Below are 20,870 nucleotides of genomic sequence, written 5' to 3'. Positions count from 1 at the left end.
ACCCAGGGTAAAGGGATGCATCTCTCTGCTTTCGTTTCACACCAGCCAGCAATCCCTCTGTTCGGGATGGTGGTGTGGCAGGCCTGTGCAGGGTAGAGCTGCCCCAGTTGGCCTCTGAGCATCAGATTCTCATTTTGAGGGAGTCATATTCCTGAGACCATGATTTGTTACTGCAAAGTTCCATCACTTAGGGAAAAGCAGGGGCTGAATTATTCATCGAGGTTGGTATTAAACATCTCTGTTCTCAGTGTTGTGCTGGATGCTATGGGGGATATGAAAACAGGCGTAATGTGGGATTCCTTTCCTCAGTTAGCTCACTGTGTAATTAGAGAGTGAGAAGTCATGAAACAAAGAGTCTTTAAGGGCCAGACTGCGGTGTCCTCTGGGAACGCAGGCACGGGGCAGGCAAGCCCCATCTGCCATGCGTAGCTGGAGTTGGGCAAGCTCTGCATTCTGAAAACGTGTTCCCTCCTCAAGCTGTTCTTTCTCTAGGAATTTTCCCAATTTTACCCAGGTAAACCTCAGCCTCCCCCACATCCAAACTGTCAGTAGCTTGCATGAATAGGATCCAGGTTATTAACTAGTCTCCATTAAAAAAATACTGGTAATTATTGGAAGATGGAAATCGTCCTTAACTCTAGGACTGAGAGCGGGCACGGGCGGGATGTAGCCTTTTTTGTTACTTATTTTCCCTTAGAGATTAAAACATGTTGACTTTGACGACGAGTGGCTGAAATGTTCTATCCCCAGTCATCTCTGCAAAGGACCGTTGTCGTTAGTCTTCATGCCGGTCATCACGCTAAGTCCTTCTCCTTGTTGTACCATGTAATTCTTGCACCAACCCTGTGAATTAGGCAACATTGTGCCTATTGCTCAGATAGGAAAACTGAGGCTATTTGCTCCAGGTCATATAGTGTGGTGTGGCCCAGCTGGTATTTGAGCCTGTGCTTTATATATTCCACAGTACTGGAGGACACTGTCCCCTTTTCATTTTCCCATTTTTGAACTCTTCCCTTTGTCAGTTACACTTACAGGTAGGGTCAGATAAATGAGAATGTGTGTTTTGGTGCTCAGCACATGTTTGCCCTTTGGGTGGTCTGATCCTTAAATGACAATTGGTTGCCTGAAATTCTACCTTTTCCCAAAATTGTATTTTTCTTTTCATTATTTGCTAGGGTTTCCCTTATGTAGACAATCTGTGTCACTGACATTTGTTCCCATTGAACAGAAACAGTAAATTAGATGCACTTTGCTAATTGTGTTTTTCACGAAACAGGATAATGCTGTAACCTGATGTGACCATTTTGTGGACACATGTTCCCTCCCGGAGATGTTTTTGGATTCTGTTTTCATGCCTTAAACAAAATCATCTTGCTGTCTTGAACAAAGTCATTAGTGGACATTGTCTTCCACATTTGGTGTGATTTTTCTATTAGAAAACAAAGACACAGAAATTTCCACTGTAAGAAGCAGACAGCCCTGGAAGGCTGGCTGGGGTGAGGGCACAGAGCTCAGCAGAGCCGTGGCCCCCAGGTCTGGGGTTCCCATCTCCTTTCTGTGCCAACACCTTGCAGTTTCAGTACCCGAATTTGTTAGTTATTTTATATTATTTTATCTAAAAAAAAAAGACCAAAAACTAGCGTGTTGTTCTTAAACAGGAAAAGCCCACTTGGTAGAAGATCTAGGGCAGTGCTTTCTGGGTGAGCTGTCTTCTCCAGCTCGCTGCTGCTCTGAAACTGCCTTCTCGTCGGTGGGAAAGGCCAGTCCTTCACCCTTAGGCTTTTGAGTGCAATTTTAAAGTTTCAACGTGCAAACATTTCATGGTAAATGGAGTTGGAAATAATGAATTCAGCCACCCTGGGTGTCAAATATGTCCTAGAAAGTAGTGAAGTACTCAGCTGGCGAATGTGTCCGAGTAGGGCGGACTGCCCCGTCTGGCATGTCTGTCGGCCCTCAGCGGATGCGCGCCCGGGGCGGATGGCGCTCGGGCTCCGAGGGGCTGACTCTCGCTTTCCGTTTCCAGTGGACCTCCTGGGCCTGCTGAAGTGGCGTTCGCACACCAGCCTGCTGCAGCAGAACCTGCGGCAGTTGATGAAGGTGGACGGTGGCGAAGTGGTGAAGGTAACCCAGACCCCAGGGACCCCCGGGACGGTTTCCTTTGACTGTGTCTCCCATGTGTGCTCACAGGCACAGGCTCTGCCTGCAGACGTGTTGGGGTTTTGTTTATAACCCCTTTACCAAGTAGTTCCTTTTGCGTATCGACATACACCTCTAAGTGGACAGGATCCTCCTGGGATTCTGGTCTGGCTTCACCGCGAGGGAAGTGCGCTTTGGCATCAGCCCAGGCTTGGGTGCTGGTTCCTCTGCAGCCACTTCTTGGTTAAGTGGCCTCTTTAAGACTCCCTTTGCCCTGCTGTAAAGTGGAGGTAACAGCGATGCCTTCTCGTAGGTTCTGTCATGAGATGCGGTGTCTGTCTGGACCTGGCACCCGCTCAGGAAGGGTTAGGTCTTGCTGAGGACCTTCATCAGCAGCACTACTTTTGCTCACAGCTCACCTAGAACTTCCATAACTGACCTGCGGAGCTACGCGGGGTGTCAGGAAGTTCGCAGTGCCGAGTCTTGTCTTGGCCATTTTCTTCCCACTCAATCTTGGGCTCATTTCTTAGCATCACACATAGCAGGCTCTGGAGAAATGTCAGGTGCCCTCTCGAGTCTTTATCTGTCACGTAGGACAGTTAGACAAGGGTCATTAGTAATTCTTTACTCGACAATTGCTGGTGCTTCTGTTAATTTCTACAGTGTTAGGCTGTTCTTGCCTCAGTGGCCCTAGAGACTGTTGCTCGGATGGAAGGGAGAGGCACGTTCGTCTCCAGGGTGCTCCATCTTGACTGGTGGGCGATGAGCTATTCCCCACCGGTGGTTTCCTGAGGGAGATCTCTGCGGCCGGGTCTCTCTATTACTGTCTGATGTCCCCCTCCCTGAGAGGTGCTTGCAGAAGGAGACAACCTTATCTCTGTAAAAATTAATTACTAAAAATGGCCTTAATTAAACAGCAGTGTGGTTAGCTTCAGTACAAATTAATGTGGTTTCACCACTTTTCGGCATTCATTGTATAACCATTCAAACATATCCTTTCTAATCTTCTAATTTTTAATGATCTTTTTAGGTTCTTGTCTGCTACCTCTGGCTTGAACAATGTTAATTGCATTTTAAACTTTCCTGAGTTCTGTAAATTCCTGGATTCAAATGGGAACTGGATGAATGAGTTAACATAATTTTAGAAGACACACAATTAATGGAATTTTGTCCTTTTCCATTTGTAAGTCCTTGTATTGTTTCTACAATTAGTTGTGTTTCTGTTGACTTACTGTCACACCCAACCAGGGAAAATCTAGGACCAGCTCATTTTGTTCTTCTCCATTCCCCATCTAATCTATTACCAAGTCTGACAGTTCCTCCCTGGCAGTGCCTTTCCCTTCTCCCAGCTCACACCTGTTACCCCGGCACCACGCTGACCCAGAGGACCTGTCTGTCTCTTATCTGCTCTATCGGGCTGCTCTTCCCTGTTGCCAGCGCAGCCTGACTCGCTGCTGGCCTACAGAGGTAACTGGACTGGTGTAAGGCCATGTGGCTGTTAAAGGGGCCAGGGCTGGAGGGATCCCCAGCCTGCCTGGAGCTCCTCTACTGAAGGACACCAGTAGACTGTGGGTTTATTCCATTTATTCAAGGCCCCCCATCTGTATGACTGTACCTGGTAATAAGAGATGACATTGCTGAATAGGTTGAGGAAAGGATCTGCTTATTTAGTAAGAGCTACAGTTCCCCATTTTGGTGGTAAATGAATGTAGTGCTGTGGGTCCTCCAGTCTCAGTGGGAGGGTAGGTGTTGCCAGCAGCCCACTAGGCATGGCCTCAGGGTGCCGCCTCCCTGAACCACTGCACCTCTGCCCTCACGGCTCTGCGCTGCTGACCGTGCCCCTTGTCTGGGTGGGGCAGCAGGGGACTCTGCATGAGCCTGGTACCCGGTGAATCTGTTGGCAGTAACGTTGGGCTGTTAGCAGATGGTGTGAAGTTTTGACCTTTGCAGAGATAGTAGTCTGAAAATGGTGAGAACGCTACACAAGCAGTGTGGCCGTGTCCCTGGGTTCACGGGGTTGATGAAGCCCTTGGTGCCCAGACCAGAATGGCTCTGGGTCAGACAGTGTTATTCCCCTGTCTTCCGTATGTGACACATAAAGTAGGTAGTAGGTGGCACAGGGGACTGTAATGAAGATTTTAAGCATTTGTGGGTCTTGGGTCTCTTCCTGGGTCTGGAGCACATTCTCCCTTCTGAGGGAGAGCTGGGGGCACTGAATTTGGGGCTGTTGCCCAGCTTCACAGCACAAGGGGGCCAGTGGGGTGAGCGCTGGTGTGGGGCAGGTCCCTGGTGTGGTTCCTCAGTCTGAGGCTCTAACCAGCTGAGACCTGTGGGGACCAGGAGGCCCCTGGGGTCCCCCACACAGGTGGAACTGTCTAGGGAGATAGTGACCAGGCAGCTCAGCCAGCCGCCTTTGGACACCCTTGCTGTGGGGACCATCTCACATATTCTTTTCTGGTTTCGGTAACAGCTTCATTGAGATAGAATTCACGAACCATAAAATTCACCCTGTTAGTCTGTACAAATGAATGGATTTTAGTGTATTCTCAGTTATGAAACCACCCCCCTGTCTTGTTTCAGAACATCTCATCACTGTAAAAAGAACCCCCATACCTGTTCAGCCATTCCCTTCTCTCCCTGCACCGTGAATCTACCTTCTGTCTCTGTGGATTTGACCATTCTAGATTATTTTATGTAAATTGAATTATACAATATATGGTCTTTCGTGACTGGCCTCTTTCAGTTGGTATGGTGCTTTCAAAGCATGTGATGGCATGTATCAGAACTGCATTCCTTTTTGTGGCTGAATAATAAATATTCCGTTGTGTGGCTGTGCCACAGTTTGTGTATCCATTCATCAGCTGATGGACATTTGGGTTGTTTCCACATTTTGACATTTATGAATAAAGGTGCTGTGAATATTTGTGTACATGTTTTTGTGTGGTTGGCATATTTTTCATTCTTTTGGGTGTATATAGGAATGTGATTATTGAGGCACATGGTCAGTCTGTGTTTTAACTCTTTGAGGAATTGTGAAGATGTTTCCCAAAGCTGTCGCCCCATTTTACATTTCTACCAGTAATGTGGAAGGGCTCCAATTTCTCTACACCCTTTCCCACAGTTACTATTGCTCATCTTTTTAATGACAGCCATCACCGTGGGTATAAAGTGCTATCTTGTGGTTTCAATTTGCATATTCCTAGTGACCAAGGATGATGTATCCACACTTTATTCCTTTTTTATGGCCAATATTCGATTGTATGGCTTCTGCCTCCTCTTGAACTCCTCCACAAATAGGGAACTCAATACTCCCAATGTACTCTGACAGTCCGTCTTACCTTCCCTTTAGTGGAGGATGAGAATACAGTTTAAAGCCAATTTCTAGTGTGATACAACTTTGTAGTCTCCTAATTTTTTGTTTTCTTAGTTAAATTCATGATATTTTGTCATTCTATGTTCCAGTTCTTGTTTGGTGAGTTATAGTAGGCTATAAAAGGAACTTATGAATTACCCTTGAATAAAAAGTGCTTCCTGGCCTTCTGCTGTGTAGTCCAGTTTCAGAATCACACGCTCTTGTGTCCTTGGACATCTGGGTCTGTAGAAGGTCCTGTGTTGTACTCAGCTGCTACCTGTCGCTGTGTGGCCTCTGCCTACTCGCCAGCTCAGGTCTTACGCTCGGACAGCAATGAATCAGTGAGATCCAGTCTTCTTGGAGTTGCTTTTGATGGAACTTTGTCACCAGAAGGATGGAAGCCAGGAAAAGCATTGGAAATGTGCTGTGGGAATGTCCCCCCACTTGACTCAGAGGCAGATTTGTTCTGAATTCACTCATCTCACATTTTTGTCTTGTGCATTTCATGTCTGGGGAAAATCCTTGAAGTTAATAGCTTCATAAGTGGTGGGTGTTTGGAGTACTGCCAAGGTTATGGTGTTCTGCGCTGGGGAAAGGAGGGGTGCGTTTCCTCTGTGTGTGATGTTCTGTGTCTCTGCAGTTCCTCCAGGACACCTTGGATGCCCTCTTCAACATCATGATGGAGAACTCCGAGAGCGAGACTTTTGATACATTAGTGTTTGATGCTCTGGTAAGAGGCCCTTACTTTTCATCTGCTTAGATACCAAGGTGCGCTTTCAGGCTGCAGCCTTTGAAGCTGGGGGATGGGGACCCAGCACAGTAACCTTGAAGGTTTACATCCAATCAAAGCAGAAGAATCGAGGGTAGAAAGTTTCTTTCAGTGTAATACTACGGTTAGCAAATGTCATTTCTAGGGTAAGAAGAGGTAAACTGACTGTCTGTAAATGGTACAGTTCATTGACTGTGCAGTGGAGCAGATGATTCAGTTGGGGTATCCGAAATGGTTTGCATTATTTTGCTAATGGAAATTCTGATTAACTTAACAGGTATTTATCATTGGACTAATTGCTGATAGAAAATTTCAACATTTTAATCCTGTTTTAGAGACCTACATTAAGAAACACTTTAGTGCAACTTTAGCCTACACGTAAGTTTGTTATTGCAAAACAAATACTTCGTTATGTATGCTTGTTGTGAAGTCTTTCCCATGTTTTTGTCTATGATTATGCATTTACCCCCTCAAAACTCTGAATTTACTGGGATGATTTTTATTATTGTTTCCCCCTTAATAGACCTCAAAGTCTTATCAAAAGAAATATGTGATAAATTTCATGATACTCTGGAATAAATTCTTGTTCTCCTCCACACGTTCTTTATGTCTTAGAAGTTTTCAGTGTAGATTTGCTGAAACTGAGAGATGGGTTCTGAGTGCCTGCCTGCACACTGCTGCTTCCCAGCAAGCATTTGATGAATAAATAAATGGGTATATTCTTGTTTTGAGATCATTGGTTGTTGAGCGTGAAAAAAAATCAGTTTTGGACTTTTGAATGTTTTTGCTCTTTAAAGAGTGCTTTCCCTTTTTTCCCAGAAACTTCAGCTGTATGTTACTGGGATTCTTACTGCCCACCCAGCTGTTCTTGACATGCCCCCAGACCTACATACCCATCCCTGTGGGTCTAGTAAGACACCAGAGGGAGTGTGTGACGCTTGGGCGGGAGGGCGGCTCACCTGCCATTGACCAGCACCTTCCTGGAACCGGGCTACCTGGGCTTAAATTCCAACTCTATTCCTTACGAGTTTAAGCTGCTTCACCTTTCTAGGCTTCAGCTTTCTCACCTGTAAAATGGGCAAGATTGTAGGGTTTCTTGAGAATTTTCATGAGTTATCAACATGTCAAGGGCTTGATATCCCTGGCAGTTAGAAAGCACTAAGCAATTGTTACGTTTCCTTATTATTAGAATGATTATAATGAGTTACTCTCTTGCTCATGGTGGGACTCCTTGACATTTATTTCAGCTTTTAATTGCGTGAGTTGCAGTGAAAAGGGAAAGATTAAGATAATTTCTTTGAGAACATCCCACTTGGAGTCATTAGGAATGATTCTCTTTAGCTCAGTAAAGTAAGTCGAAGCTCCCGTGCCTGTCTTGACTATACTGAGGTCAAAACCTGTTTTCCTTGCCTGTGTGCTGCTATGAACTCGGGGTCAGAGGTCTGATGCCAGCCATCAGTGTACGTCAGCCCGGCCCTGGGTTCTTTCCTGTCTACCTGCCTGTTGACTGCAAGGCGGTGGGTGGGGCCACTGGCAGGGCAGAGAGCTGTGATGTCCTCGCGCACTCAGAACATGCTGCCGCAGGTCCTTTGTGCTTGCACGCTAATATGTTTGTTTAAAACATTTTGTTCTCTGAGTGGAGGTGCCTGGTTTGCCTACACTTTGCACACTTCTCTGCAGACAGTGGGGAGGGTGGATCTGAGCCTGGCTGGGGTTTTTGGAAGTGGCTCTTAGTGTCATCTTAGTGTAAACGTCTCTTAGTATGATCACCAATGTGTCACTTTCACAATTCTGCTTTTTTATCGAAATATGGTTCTTCTCAGATTAGATTAGATTTTGTACTTGAATTTCAGAAAATCAGAACGAGTAAGGTCACCACACTGCATTCCAGACCCCTTAGTTGGTTTCCCAGGCTGCTGGGCAAAGAACGTGGCATTTGTTCTCGTAGGTGGCAAAACGACAGTCGGGACATTCTTGGCGCAGTGGGAGGAGCACAGTGCCATTTACCTGTAAGTCACGGTGGGCCCGCTTGAGAATCTTCATGCTCTCCTTCAGTCTCCGTGATCTGTTGAAGGGAAACTTTGGTTTTGGAAAATAAGCATTCTTAACATGTTTGGATGAGCGAGCCACCCCAGCTGGGCCCTCTGCAGTGAATCTGAGCGTTTACCCCTTGAAATACCAGAGGGGATCACTGTGACTCACACAGTGTTGACCAAATCGCGGAGGTTTGTCTGGCGCTGATGAAGCGCGGGGCGCTCTCTGGTCTGGGGCGGGGCTGGTGCTAGGCGCCCTCCTGGAAGTCTCCCTCTGCCCCTTGAAGGTTAGACTCCAGCCAGGTAGTCCCTTTACCTCTTCCCTTTGACAAATGTTGAGAGATTTATCCTTTTTCACAAAGACGTCTAAGAGAATTAAAGATGACTACAGGCCCTGGGCATGACTTATTTAGCTCTCCAGCCCTGAGACCGTGTCCGTGGGTAGGGTGTTCACTGCCTGAAGCCCCATCCCGGTGGCCAGAGCTGGGGGCAAGTAAGACGGGAGGGGGCCTCAGCCTTGGAGACCACCCTTCAGAGAACCAGCTGCACAGGCTCCTTTCTGGCTGCAGAGCCACCACTCCTGGAGCTGGTCAGGCTCCCTCCCACTTCACTGATGCTGCATTGGTCTGGTCGGCCCCTCCTAGCTCATGCCACGGGGTTTGCTCTTTGCAGTTACAGGTTGGCCTGGCTCATGTGGATATGGGCTTTTGACTTCCAGATTTATTTTCTGGTTCTGGGTCATTTGAAAATCACTCCTTCTTCTTCTTCTTTTGTCTGGTTTATCTATTGGAAGAATTCCTAAAATGTGTTCTATGGAATGTTTATTCTTTGGGGTATCAGTAAGAAAAGGTATGTGGTCCAGTGAGTTTGGGAAAATAGGTTAAACTGAGCGAAGCAAGTTTCCTGCCAGTCCTTGAGATGTTCTTCTGTGTCCAGAGAAGCCCCAACAGACAGACATGGTGAGGCCTCCCTCCCAGCACAGGGGCTGCAGAGCCTGTGGGAAGAGGACCTTGCTGGCCTCACCTCTTCCAAACACATTTGCGGGAATGTCCCTCTGATGGTGTCTGGTTTCTTGACTAGAGTTCTTGCACCCTGATCAGTGCTAGTGAAGACTTTACGTCCAGTCACTCAAAAAAACCGTTCATTGTGATTTATTAGGAAAACTCTGAAGGCTGTTTTGAGGTCATCCATAAATAACCAAAGTTAACAGTCGCTTTTACAAGTGTTTTATAATAATCTCAACTGATAATCTGTTGCCTGCTGGCTCATAACTTCCCTGACAACACTTGTCAGTACCCTAGCAGGCTGTTAGGAGCAGGATGCTTATTTAACAGCCATAGTGCATTCTTGTTGACTACACGAAAACTGCAGAGCAGAGAAGTCTGGTTAATGGGATAATCTCATTGGCTGTCATACCAATTGCACGTACGCTGCTAGTTTTGCAGAGCTTCTGTACAGCCCAACACACTAAACATGGGAACGATATTAAAGTTAACTTGTTCTTCTGTGATTTGAAAGGCACTGCTCTAGGGTCATCCTTACTAGCAGTGAACAAGGGTTATCAGTTCATGGGACAGTAGTGGTAGATATTAGGTGTTCGGGCAGAATTAAAACTTGATTACTGCTACTACTGCCTCTTTCATTTGAAAATTATACATGTTCAGTGTAAAAAAAAAAGAGCATAACAAATAGATATGGCAATAAAGAGAAAAAACCCTTTGATTTTGTTATTTAACATTGGGAAAGCTAGTTACCTATCTAGGCCCAGGTATCTTCATCTATAAATTAAGGATATTACTCTACTATGGGCTTCATAGCGTTGTTGTGAAGATTAAATTACATGATAGATGAAAATGCTTAAGAGAAACATCTAAAACTTAGAAAGTGCTTGTTAAATGCTCAGTTATTTTATGCATCACTTTTAATCTATTTAGAATACATGTTTACCAATGCTCATAACCTGATAAATGTGAATCAAAATAAAAATGACCCACTTGCGTATTTTCTGTCCAAGATACTATAAATTTTCTGAACTTAATTAATTTGTGTTTCCATTCTGCACAGGAAGCTGACCAAAGTGTTAAGAAACTATGTGGACAATGCCGAGAAGCCGGGCGTCAGCGACCAGCTGTATAAGGCCATGAAAGCGCTGGAGTACATCTTCAAGTTCATCGTGCGCTCCCGGATACTGTTCAACCAGTAGGTGTCGGCGGTGCTGGCTCTCCTCCGCTTCCAGAAGCCCTTCCCTTCCTTCCTTCCCTTCCTCCGTCTTTTCCTTCCTTCCCCTGCTCTCTAGCATGACAGTGCCAGTCCTGAGGTGGTTGCCCCTCTCTTACTGAAACTGCCTCTGCGTAAGATTTTGACTGTGAGTCCTGTTCCCGAGTCTGAAGTGTGTGTGTGTGTCGGGAAAGCATCGTCTACTGAAAGTGTTCCCAGTCCTTCAGAGGTCATGCAGGGTGTATACCAAGGGTTCGGAAGTTCTTTTCAGTGTATCTTTCTATGGAAAAAAGTCTCAAAAGAACAAAACTAAAGGCAACACAAAAAGCCAGAACCAGGTCAGCTTGTCTTACTTGGGAAGACTGGGCGGCTTCCTCCGTCTCTTGCCTTCAACCAGAATAATGTTTTATTGCTCGAGAGATCTGCAGACGAATTGCCACATGGATGGACACTCAGCTCATTTAGCTTAGTGACAAATTTCATATACCGTGTGGAATGAATTTTTGAATTACTTTTGAACCTTCAAGCTCTTAATCTGCAGATTGAGAGCTGTGCTAAAATAAAAGCTTTCAATTGGTCCATGATATTTGCCTTTATGAATGAAGAAATGTGGAAAAGGGGCAGACAGAGGGGTGGGCATTGAAGCTCACTCACCCTGCCCTTTGTGCTGGGGACAGCTGCCCTGGGTGACCTACTTTGAGTGATGTGGGCTCATGTTGGTTATTCTGGGTTGATGTTCTTGTCATGAGGTTCAAGTTCATCCACAGCCATGGAATTTAGAACCCCATGTCCCTTTGATTTAGAAGAGAACACAGGTCATTTTTTAAAAGCATAGCGCTCTTGAAACATGCCAGCAAGAGCTGGAAATTGACCTAGTGTAGACCAAAGTCCGCACTCCCCTCTTTCCTCTTCATGTTACCTTTGTTGACCTGAAGTGGCTTCCTCCAGAAGGGCCCATGGGGAAGGGAAGGTGTTCAAGATCCACTCTTGTAGGCAGCATGGTGCAAATAAAGCCAAAGAAACAGGTTAATGACTGTGTGTAGACCTGTAAAAGTCACAAACAGAGTTAGTGCCCCCACTGGTCAGTGGTCACAGCCCCTGTGTTACTGGCTAAGGGTTAATTGTGCTGTGTGCACTGTAGGGTCCCTGCCCTACCAGAGACAACAGTCTCTGCCCTGCCATTTTTATGTACAAAGACCCATGGTTTGAGGCCATGATGTTTTTATCCTTGACTGAGAAATCAAAGGCACACTCTTTTATTTTGCTTATATGGATGGGCATGAATTTTGATGAGGATCAAAGCGTTCTCTTCTCTTATGGTTCAGAGCTGTGGACGATTTTCTCACTGTCGGGTCTGAAAGATGACGAAATAAACTAGGTTTTGTTTTCCCCTTATTTTATTTATTTTTCAATAAAATTAATTCTGAGAAAATGAACTTCTTGGCAGTCTCTGTCTTGCTTTTATATTTTCCTCACTAATTTTAAATCTCTGATTACTCTCAACCAAAACCAAAGTGACAGGATTGACTGGAAAGCACAGAGCAGTCAAGGTCATATGGATTTTGTCATGTTTTCTTTGAAAGAATTTAAATCTTGTACACTTTGGGATCAATAGGACATTGAGGTAGGGGTTCAGTGGTGTTCATCTTCCCGATCACACCGCTGACCCGCCTCCTCATTCAGAGATTAGTGATCAAAAGAAATGTGCTTGGTCGTCGATGTGTTCCTGTTATTGCAGTAGCCGTACTCTTTTCTGAAATAATGCTGCTTAGGGGGCATTCAAGTGGACCAGTAGCAAAATGATCTCTCTTTGCATCTCTTTGATCTCTTTTAGTCTTAAAGTACAAATGGCCTGAGGTCTTACTACCATGGTGAATGACCAGTATTGAGTTGGATTGATCTGACCAAGGTTAGGAATATGACTGGCTGTGTGTTACAGAAAAAACCAGCTTAATGTAGCTTCATCAGATGAGGTTCACTTTTTTTCTCCCCATACAGCGCAGAGCCCAGAGGAAGGGTCCACAGCTTCTGTATGTGGCCCCTGGGGTCCCCGTGTCCTTGGCTCCTCTTATCTGTCTGTCCCACCATCCCTAGAGTCTGTCCCTTTATCTCCTGGCCCCATGGTGGCTCCTGCAGGACTGCATTCCAGGCAACAGGATTGCATTCCAGGAAGTGAGGGGCAAACAGCTCTTCCAGTTACTCTCCTTTAGAAAGGCCTCCCCCAGTCCCTACAGAGAGTCATGGGCTTTCCTCTCATTAGCCAGAACTACGTCACACGACCACCATAGATGTAAGGAAGGTGGAAGGGATCTTTAGATGGGCCTGTTGACGCTTTAAAGAAAACCAGAGTTCTTTTAGTCAAGTACTAAGGAAGAAATATATTGGATGGTGATGAACATTCTCTTCCTCATACTTTTAACCTAGAATTTCTGTTGCCTGACAGCTTAGCATGGCCCCAGCTTATTCCTGGGTACTAAATCTACTTAATTAGGTTCCTGAGAGCCTTTCTTCCCCATTAGCTTGGGGGTCAGTCTCTGAGATTCTTGTCCCCAGTATCTCCTTGGCTTTACATCATCGGAGCCCTCCGTCGTCCCCAGGCATGATTCAGTCCTACTGTTATGCAGAAATGGAGTGAAATCCTCAGCAGAGGTTTGCCTCTGACCCAAGGGAACTGATTTACGTTTGATGTCCTCAGGAAGGCCTTTGTTTTGGAGCTTGGCAGCTTGAGGTTGGCGTAGACCATGGCCCAGGGGCATGGCCTTTGTCCTGGAGTGGCCCCAGCAGGAGCCAGGCCTGATCCAGAACTGAATGTCTTTGCCGTGTAGCTTGTGTGTCACGAGCAGAGACCGCCCGGGACAAAAAGTACCAAGAGGCCAGAAGGCAAGCGGCAGCAGCTGCCAAAAGGCAGAGAGGCAGCTAAGCTTTCCGCAGCGTTGGCCAGGGCCTCCCCGACCTCCTCTAACCAAATACTGTAGTAAGCATGGCGATTTTGATATCCTGATCCTTTCCTCCCCTCCCTTGCTCCTTCCCGCCTTGTCCCTTCCTTCTTCCATAAGCACTTAATGAGCTTTGGATCCCAGACTGTATCCCAGACTTGAATAGCTTATTGACCTTACTCTTTTCTGTAAACATTTTCTGAATGTGTGTCTTGGCTGCCTTCTTCGATTCTTGAGGGCAGAGAAGGATGTATGTTCCCTTCTGCAACTTAGAACACAGTTGCAGGCACATTGCATAATGGTAATACTTGTTACATTTAAATCTATTGTCTAAATAAAGCTGCACAGAAGATTCTATGGTAGGAAAGAAAAGCATGACCTTAAATCGTGGACAGATCTCCAACTTTACAACATGGACGGCTGGCATCCTGTCCCCCGCCTACTGCTACTCTGTCCTACCATAACGTTTCAGTGGTTCTTCATCTCTGCTATCGAAGGCATTACTTTTAGATGAAGTAATATTCCTATTTTGTGTGGGCTGCTTAAGAAAAAGCAGTCGTGTGTGTCCTATGCTGATGCCTGGTATGTTTGATCCATAGCAAGGTCTAAGCAGCTGTCACGTGTGGTGTTTGCAGAGGTGGGGGAGAGAAAAACTAGGGTTCTCATTTTCTTACCTACAACACATTTATTGCCTTGGGAGAAAAACAATTGTGCTCACAGCTGGAATTGACAAGTGTGTTTTTCTTTTTGCAGTCGGAATAAACTTTTGAGGTCTTTTATTTTTCTTCTTCTTTCGAAATGGTCTGCTGGGCTTTCTTATAATGTAGTAGCTTTGTAAAATTCCAGGATAATTGACAGTAATTATTCTTCCAAAGAACAAAGAGGTAAAACTTTGGAGATGAAGCTATTGAAGCTTACCATTGTTATCCCACTATCTTTCTCATTCTGCAAATCCATACATTTTGTTGTTGTTTAGCAAGCGTATTTTGTTTTGAAATGAGAACAGCGGTTGTGAAACTCTGGCCCAAAGACATTTGGTTCTAGGGAACCCATGGAAAGATTCCTGACAGCCAGGGGCACTTCTCCGCTGGTTTTTGTTTGTCTGTGTTTTCTGCGTGGGTGAATCACATTAACTAGAAAACCCGGGACGCAGACACGCCCTGCATCAGGCCCTCTCCATCCAGTGACTGCGGCTTGTTCTCTCTGTGCTCCTTCTCAGTCTTTCCTGGTGCTTGTGGACCGTTGCCTGTTGTCTGGTATTAGTTTTGTGAATAATTACTTACTGATCGTGAATAAGTTGTTGGCAGATATGCCATTTTGCTATCATTTCCTGGATCACAAAAGCAGATTGTGGTTAATAGACAAAGATCGTGTCATTTTCTTGTTAGTAAGGCCTTACAGCATTTTCATGAGCAAGGCGTGATGACTAGGCTTATTCATCTGTTTATCTCCTGACGCCTCTCAGTTCTCTCTTCTCATCCCTCCCTCCACCTCAAGGCGGGTGACACAAGTGACGCTTCTGGGTTTATTTTGAAAAAACCGAGAGGTGAGCCTCAGGAGGCCTTCCTTTCGTTATAGAAAGATGCTTCAAAGGGGTTGCTATAAAATACTAACCATTTCTATGTTTTAAACATGTTGCCTGGCAGCAGAGAAACTAATAATTAAATTTTCATTTCTGGGGATTCTGGGTAGAATTTTAAATGTAACAGGCTCGTTAATCATATCTTATAGATTTTGAAGTTGTTTTATGGGGAGCATACAGATTGAGAATTGTGATCTCTTTTTTGTGGATTTACTCAATGTGAAGAGTTTCCCTTTGTCTTTTGGTTAGTGTTGGCATGGAATATCGTTCCCATTCTTTCACTTGTAACTTCCCTGTGTCCTTAAATTTTTAAGATGTATCCCTTATACACCACATATAGCTATGTTCTTATTTCATTCAGTCTGAACATTCTTTTGAGTATTTAGTTTATTTGCATATAATACAATTAATATATTGGGTTTATATCTACTAATTTTCTTTTACCCATCTGTTGTGTTCCCCTTGGCCTCTTTTTTTGACTTTTTTTTGTAGCAATCAAAATTTTCTTTTTATCATCCCATTTTCTCCTCTCTTCACATGTTAAACATTCTTCTATTCTTTTAATGATTATCCTACAGATGATAATGTGCATTTTGATTTATTACAGAGTAATTCAAATTACTGCTTCTGCCACTCTCCTGGGAATGCTAGGTATGACCAGAGAAAGTAGAATACTTTAACTTCACTGACGTCCTGTTCTTTCTTTGTGTTATAATTGTCATGCATTTCAAATCTACATATGCTTTAAACCTCATAAAACATTACTATTATTATTTTGTACAGTTAGTACTCATTTAATATGTTTTATATTTATGACTGTTTTTTCATCTTTCAATTTCATGTTACTCTCTGGAGTCATTTTCATCCTGTTCAAAAACTCCCTGTAGAATTTGTTAATGTAAGTCTACTACAAGTTTCGTCTGTAGGAAAATCATTTATTTCATTGTTGTTTTGGAAGGCTAGTTTCATTTAATGTAGAATTCTGTATTGCCAGGTATTTTCTTCCCCCAGATGTCATTCTGTGCTCTTTTGGGCTCCATCATTTCTGGTGAAAAGTTAGTTTTCAGACTTAATGTTATTAGAAGGTAATGCTGTTTTTTTTTTTTTTTTCTCTAGTTGCTTTTACAGTTTTTCTCTTTGTGGCTGTTAGCAGTTTTACTCTGGGTTGCATAGGAATGCTTTGCTTTTTATTTATTCTACATTGGATTTTCCGAGTTTCTTGAATTTTGGAGTGATGTCTGTTGATTTTGGCAATTTCATGGCCATTATCCATTCTAATGTTGCATGTGATACATTGTATCTCCCAGTTTTTTCTGGGACTTCAGTGAAATATGTATTAGGCCTCCTCATTGGACCCTACATATTTCTAACACTTCTGTATTTTTTTGTCTCATTGTTTATTTTCCTGTTGATTGTCTCCCATTTCACTAATTTCTTTTACTTTGTCTAATAATCTCAATTTGATCCATATAATTAACCCTTCATTTTAGATAATACATTTTTTTTAGGTTTAGAATTTTGATTTGATCCTTATTCATTTCTCTGCTGAAAATTCTCATCTTACCTTCTGTTTTCTCCATCCCTGTTTTTCACATTTCTGTCTTCTCCATCTTTTTCTCTGTTTTAAAGTATAATAATTGTGTTTATTTTGACATTCCTGTTAGCTGACTATGACATCTCGATGGCCTGTGGGTCTGTTGGGCATTGTCTTCTTTTCCTCTTTCATGCAGCCATGTGATCTGTTCTTCCCCTGTGTTTAGTCATTTTTGTCTGAATGCAGGATTGTGTATTAGTACAGTTGTGAAAGTCAGATGATGGGCTCTTCCTCCCGGGATGCTTCACCCTCTCTCCTTTGAGGTGGAGAAAGTGGGGTCGACCCCCTTACCCTACAGAAGTTGTACTGAACCAAGGCTGTGCGAAAGCCTCAGGCTCCCTTTGGTTTGCTGCTGCTTCCCCAGGGTTTTGGTCTCTCTCCCTGGCATTTTCCAAACTCTATGCATGAGCTCTGGAGGCTGATTACAAACTCCACTCTGCTTTGGTTTTCATTTTGGTTATTAGTCTCCCACCCTGTGCAGCTCCAGAAACTGGCAGATGTCCTGAGGGGGTGGATGACCACATGCTTGAAGCCTCCCCAGTTGCTTGCACCTCCGGTGCCAAACGTTGTTGCATGTCACCTGCAAGCAGAAGTGCGTGACTCCATGTTTTTGATTGCTTGGTATGCCATCTAAGCAAACCTGTATCGAAAACTTTCACAGAACATACACAGCGTTGCAGTTTCCCACTTTAGACAGTGTTCCTGCTTTGTAGTGGAACTCATTTAAATATAAGATTGCCTCTAGGGTAATTAATTATCACTTAGTTGACAAAATTTTCCATTGCACACAAGTTTTTGAGTATGGTATACTTTTAATTAGGCAGAACACAAGTCTCCATTAATAAATATCTGCGTCGCAACATTGAAAAATGCAAATATATTGGTTTTTAGTAACAGCAACTTGAAGTAATAGCTAATAAATAATTTATAGATGAAACTTATTTATAATTAGCAATGTATATTTGCATACATGCAACCAATGTACAAATTCCTTATATCCATTTATTGAATATGCTCTGTCTCTTTAATGTTTTTCCATTACCACCAATTTGTACAGTATTGTGATTGAATGCATTTGTACAGTATTCTGAAATAAAGTAATTTTGAAGTCATTTTCAAACGGTTCTAAGATCATGTTCAATTTAGGCAATTTAAGTGTGTTTTGATAGTCAACTCTGTGACACTGGGTTTAAAAAACACTGGCAGGAAATTCACCAAAATACCAATGGTGTGATCTCTGGGGGTGGAATTAAAGCCGAATTCATCCTTCCTCTTTGCCTTCCTCCCTCTTTCTCTTCCTTTCTCCCTTTCTCTACATTTCTGTGTTTTTCAGAATTATGAAATGTATTATGTTACAATGAAAATAGCAATTAATAGTATGAATAAAAACCAGCTTCGTGAGTGTGCGGACCTGTCTCCATAGCTGAGTGGTCCAGATTGATGGGGTTTCCAGGCTGCCTCCCACGTGCCTCCCATGGATGTTGAGGACGTTGCCTCCCAGTCTGATTTGCCACCTGGGCAGCCCCTTCCCTGGCTGCAGACACAGGGGTGGAGGTGCAGGGCTGCCCGCCAGGCCCACAGAGGTGTGTGTGTTCCTTTTGCAGACTCTATGAAAACAAAGGTGAGGCCGACTTCATGGAGTCCCTGCTGCAGCTCTTCCGCTCCATCAGCGACATGATGAGCAGCGTGTCGGACCAGACCGTCAGGGTGAAGGTAGGCTCTCCTCGGCGGGCCTCGCCCTGCTCCACGCCCACTGGGGGCCCTGTGTATGGGTGCCCAGGGCTCTGTGTGCGGGCCAAGAGAAGCAGGGACTGTACATCCTGCCAAGCCTGACCCCCGGCAGACAGACCCCGAGTACATAATATTGCTCCCATGGGGTGAAGTTTTCTTTGCCTTCCTCGGTCGGCGCTCCTGAATGCTGTCTTTGCTATCTCTGCTCCTTGGCAAGGAGAGGGTCTGAACGTGCCTTATGTGAACTTGGGGAAGTGGGTGAGAATAATGTGTTCATTTCTCTTCTCTGGTAGCTTGGTATCTGAGCACATGCGGGGGGTGGAGGCTCTAGGTGCCCCAGGCACCGTTCAGACCTTAGGCCATGCTGGGGAAGTGGCGACACCCCTTGTCCTTGGCATCCCTTTGCCTGTGCAGAAGAGCCAGTGAGGGATCCACTTATTCTCGCTCTTTGGAACAAAGGTGCCGTCATCTCAAGGGACGTGTGAGTGGTCTTCAGGTACCCCTGTGTGGAGGGGCCAGGAGGCAGAGCGTGGGGAGGGCCCACCGAGCAGCCCAGGACCCACCCACTCAGCGTCCTTGTTCTGGAGACTTCTGTGGGGCTGACTTACTGCAGGAGGAGCTGTGCAATGTGCAGTTTGCTGTCTGCGCTCATTCCTTCACAGAGTGAGAATCTTCCAAATGATTAACTTGAAACTTTTGCTCAACTGCTCATTGTAGCCGTCTCTGGTCTTTCCTCGTTTAATGTCCTTTTAATGGATATTTCGAGAAAGCATCTTAACAGCTCTTACCTTAAGAAAGTTTTGGCTAAGTAGTGTCCCAGCTTTAAAGCTTCCCATGTGCTCTGGATCAAAGATGTGTGTGTGCTCAGACATGTCTCGTGGCTGCTGTGACCAGGGGAACGAGGGAAACGGAACATGAGTGAAGTTAAAACGTCCCTGCATCTGTGAGGTGAGCAGCTGTCTGGGAGAGCCATTGGTTTCTTCCGCATAGTTACTCTGTCTTCATGGGAATTCATTGTAAAAAACCTGGTGACCTATAGAGGAAGCTATGGGGTTCATATATTAAAGCTTTAGGTTAATTATTTTGGCAACTTGTTATCGCCTAAAGCTTCCTTACAGTTCCAGGGTTAACATTAGCAGTGCGCTCAGTACACTTACTACTAAATCTGGTGGCATTTTAGAAAAACAGACGCGGTTAGTGCTAAGAATAGATAAAAATTACAGGGAGTTTTGAGCCCAGAAGTAATTTTAGATTTTTAAATATACTCTTACATTATTAAATTTGATTGGGCTTGACTTGTGTCTGCTCAGCTCCTTGGATCCAAATCATTTAATGACTGGAGAGCTGGGGGCCTTTTTTTGAGTGAGTGTTGTTTCATCATAAGACAGGCGTGAATTTAGTGCCGTTCATGCGCTGGTGCAAACCTCACACCTGCAGGCCAGACGGCTGAGTGTTACTTAAATGTTGCCTTCCTTAACGGCTGATTTTGTATTTGGTTTTTCTATGACAGGTGCTGTCTCAGCATGTGAGATAAGGATCCCCAACACGGGACCCTGGTTTTTGTGTTGTTTAAACTCTCAAGGTTTGCTCCGTTGAAATGGAAGTAATGGTGAATCATACTCAATACAAGAGCTTCACTATCCACAAAGGGCTGTGGCATTTCTTAGGGGTTAAACATTGTGTCCCAGAGGGTACCCTTGCTGGCTGCTTTGATTATTCAGATGACCTGGATGCCCTTATTTGTGACGAGGAGGGCAGCAGTCTCTCCGGCATTATGTGGGTGACCTGGTGGAATAGGGGGTGGGCAGGGCTGCTCTGTCCACTACAGCCCACGCCCTACAGTCCACCTTCTCAGAATTGGAGCCACTGATTACACAGCCGTGCAGACTGGACTCATTTTATGCCTCAGGGAAGGAGGGGCATGAGGAGGTTCAGGGAATAATTAATTGGGGGGTAACTGCGGCATCAGAGTTTTTAGCAGTGCCCTTTTATTTGACGTAATAATAGCATTTTTACCAGGGTCACTTCACTCAGGCGAGCCAGCATGCAGTGGGAGAACATTTGGGCCCCAGCTTTGTTAAGCACGGGAGCGTTTGTGTGGGCAGTGTGCCATCTCTCCTCCGCCAGGTGGCCTCGGGCCGTCCCCTCTTTTGGATCCAATTCTGGGTACCCCTGTGTTTCTGGGACAGACTCGCCATTGTGCTGCTGTTCTGTCCCTCAGGTGATGACCTCCAACCTTGGGGGTGCTGACTTATTTTGGTAAATGACATTCAAACTTACCATTTTAACCATTTTTCAGTGTCCACTTCAGTGGCATTAAGGACATTCACACTGCTGTGCAGCCACCACCTCCATCATCTCCGGAACGCGTTGCCTCCCCCAAACAAGCTCTGTCCCCCTTGCACACTGACGCCCCCTCCTCTCCTGCCCTCGTACCTGCATCCCAGCGTGTGAGTCTGCCTTCTCTAGTTCCCCGTGGAAGTGGACTCACACGGCCGCTGTCCTTGCGTGACTGGCTCG

At 44.9% G+C, this 20,870-nt stretch overlaps 1 protein-coding gene across 2 annotated transcripts in view; it reads left to right on the top strand.

The window, feature by feature from the left end:
• DOCK1 (dedicator of cytokinesis 1) overlaps window positions 1-20,870 on the top strand; it is a 466,830-nt gene that overhangs the window by 97,998 nt on the left and 347,962 nt on the right. For both annotated transcript variants that reach the window (XM_073240131.1, XM_073240130.1), the window contains exons 19-23: window positions 2,024-2,121; window positions 6,129-6,218; window positions 6,535-6,635; window positions 10,355-10,489; window positions 18,224-18,332. In XM_073240131.1, the coding sequence (XP_073096232.1) occupies window positions 2,024-2,121; window positions 6,129-6,218; window positions 6,535-6,635; window positions 10,355-10,489; window positions 18,224-18,332 (533 nt within the window). The remainder of the gene's footprint in view (window positions 1-2,023; window positions 2,122-6,128; window positions 6,219-6,534; window positions 6,636-10,354; window positions 10,490-18,223; window positions 18,333-20,870) is intronic.

This window comes from Manis javanica, chromosome 7, assembly GCF_040802235.1.
Source record: "Manis javanica isolate MJ-LG chromosome 7, MJ_LKY, whole genome shotgun sequence".
NCBI lineage: Eukaryota > Metazoa > Chordata > Mammalia > Pholidota > Manidae > Manis > Manis javanica.
Note: the sequence above shows the minus strand (reverse complement) of the source record. Positions and strands in the feature narration are given on the sequence as shown.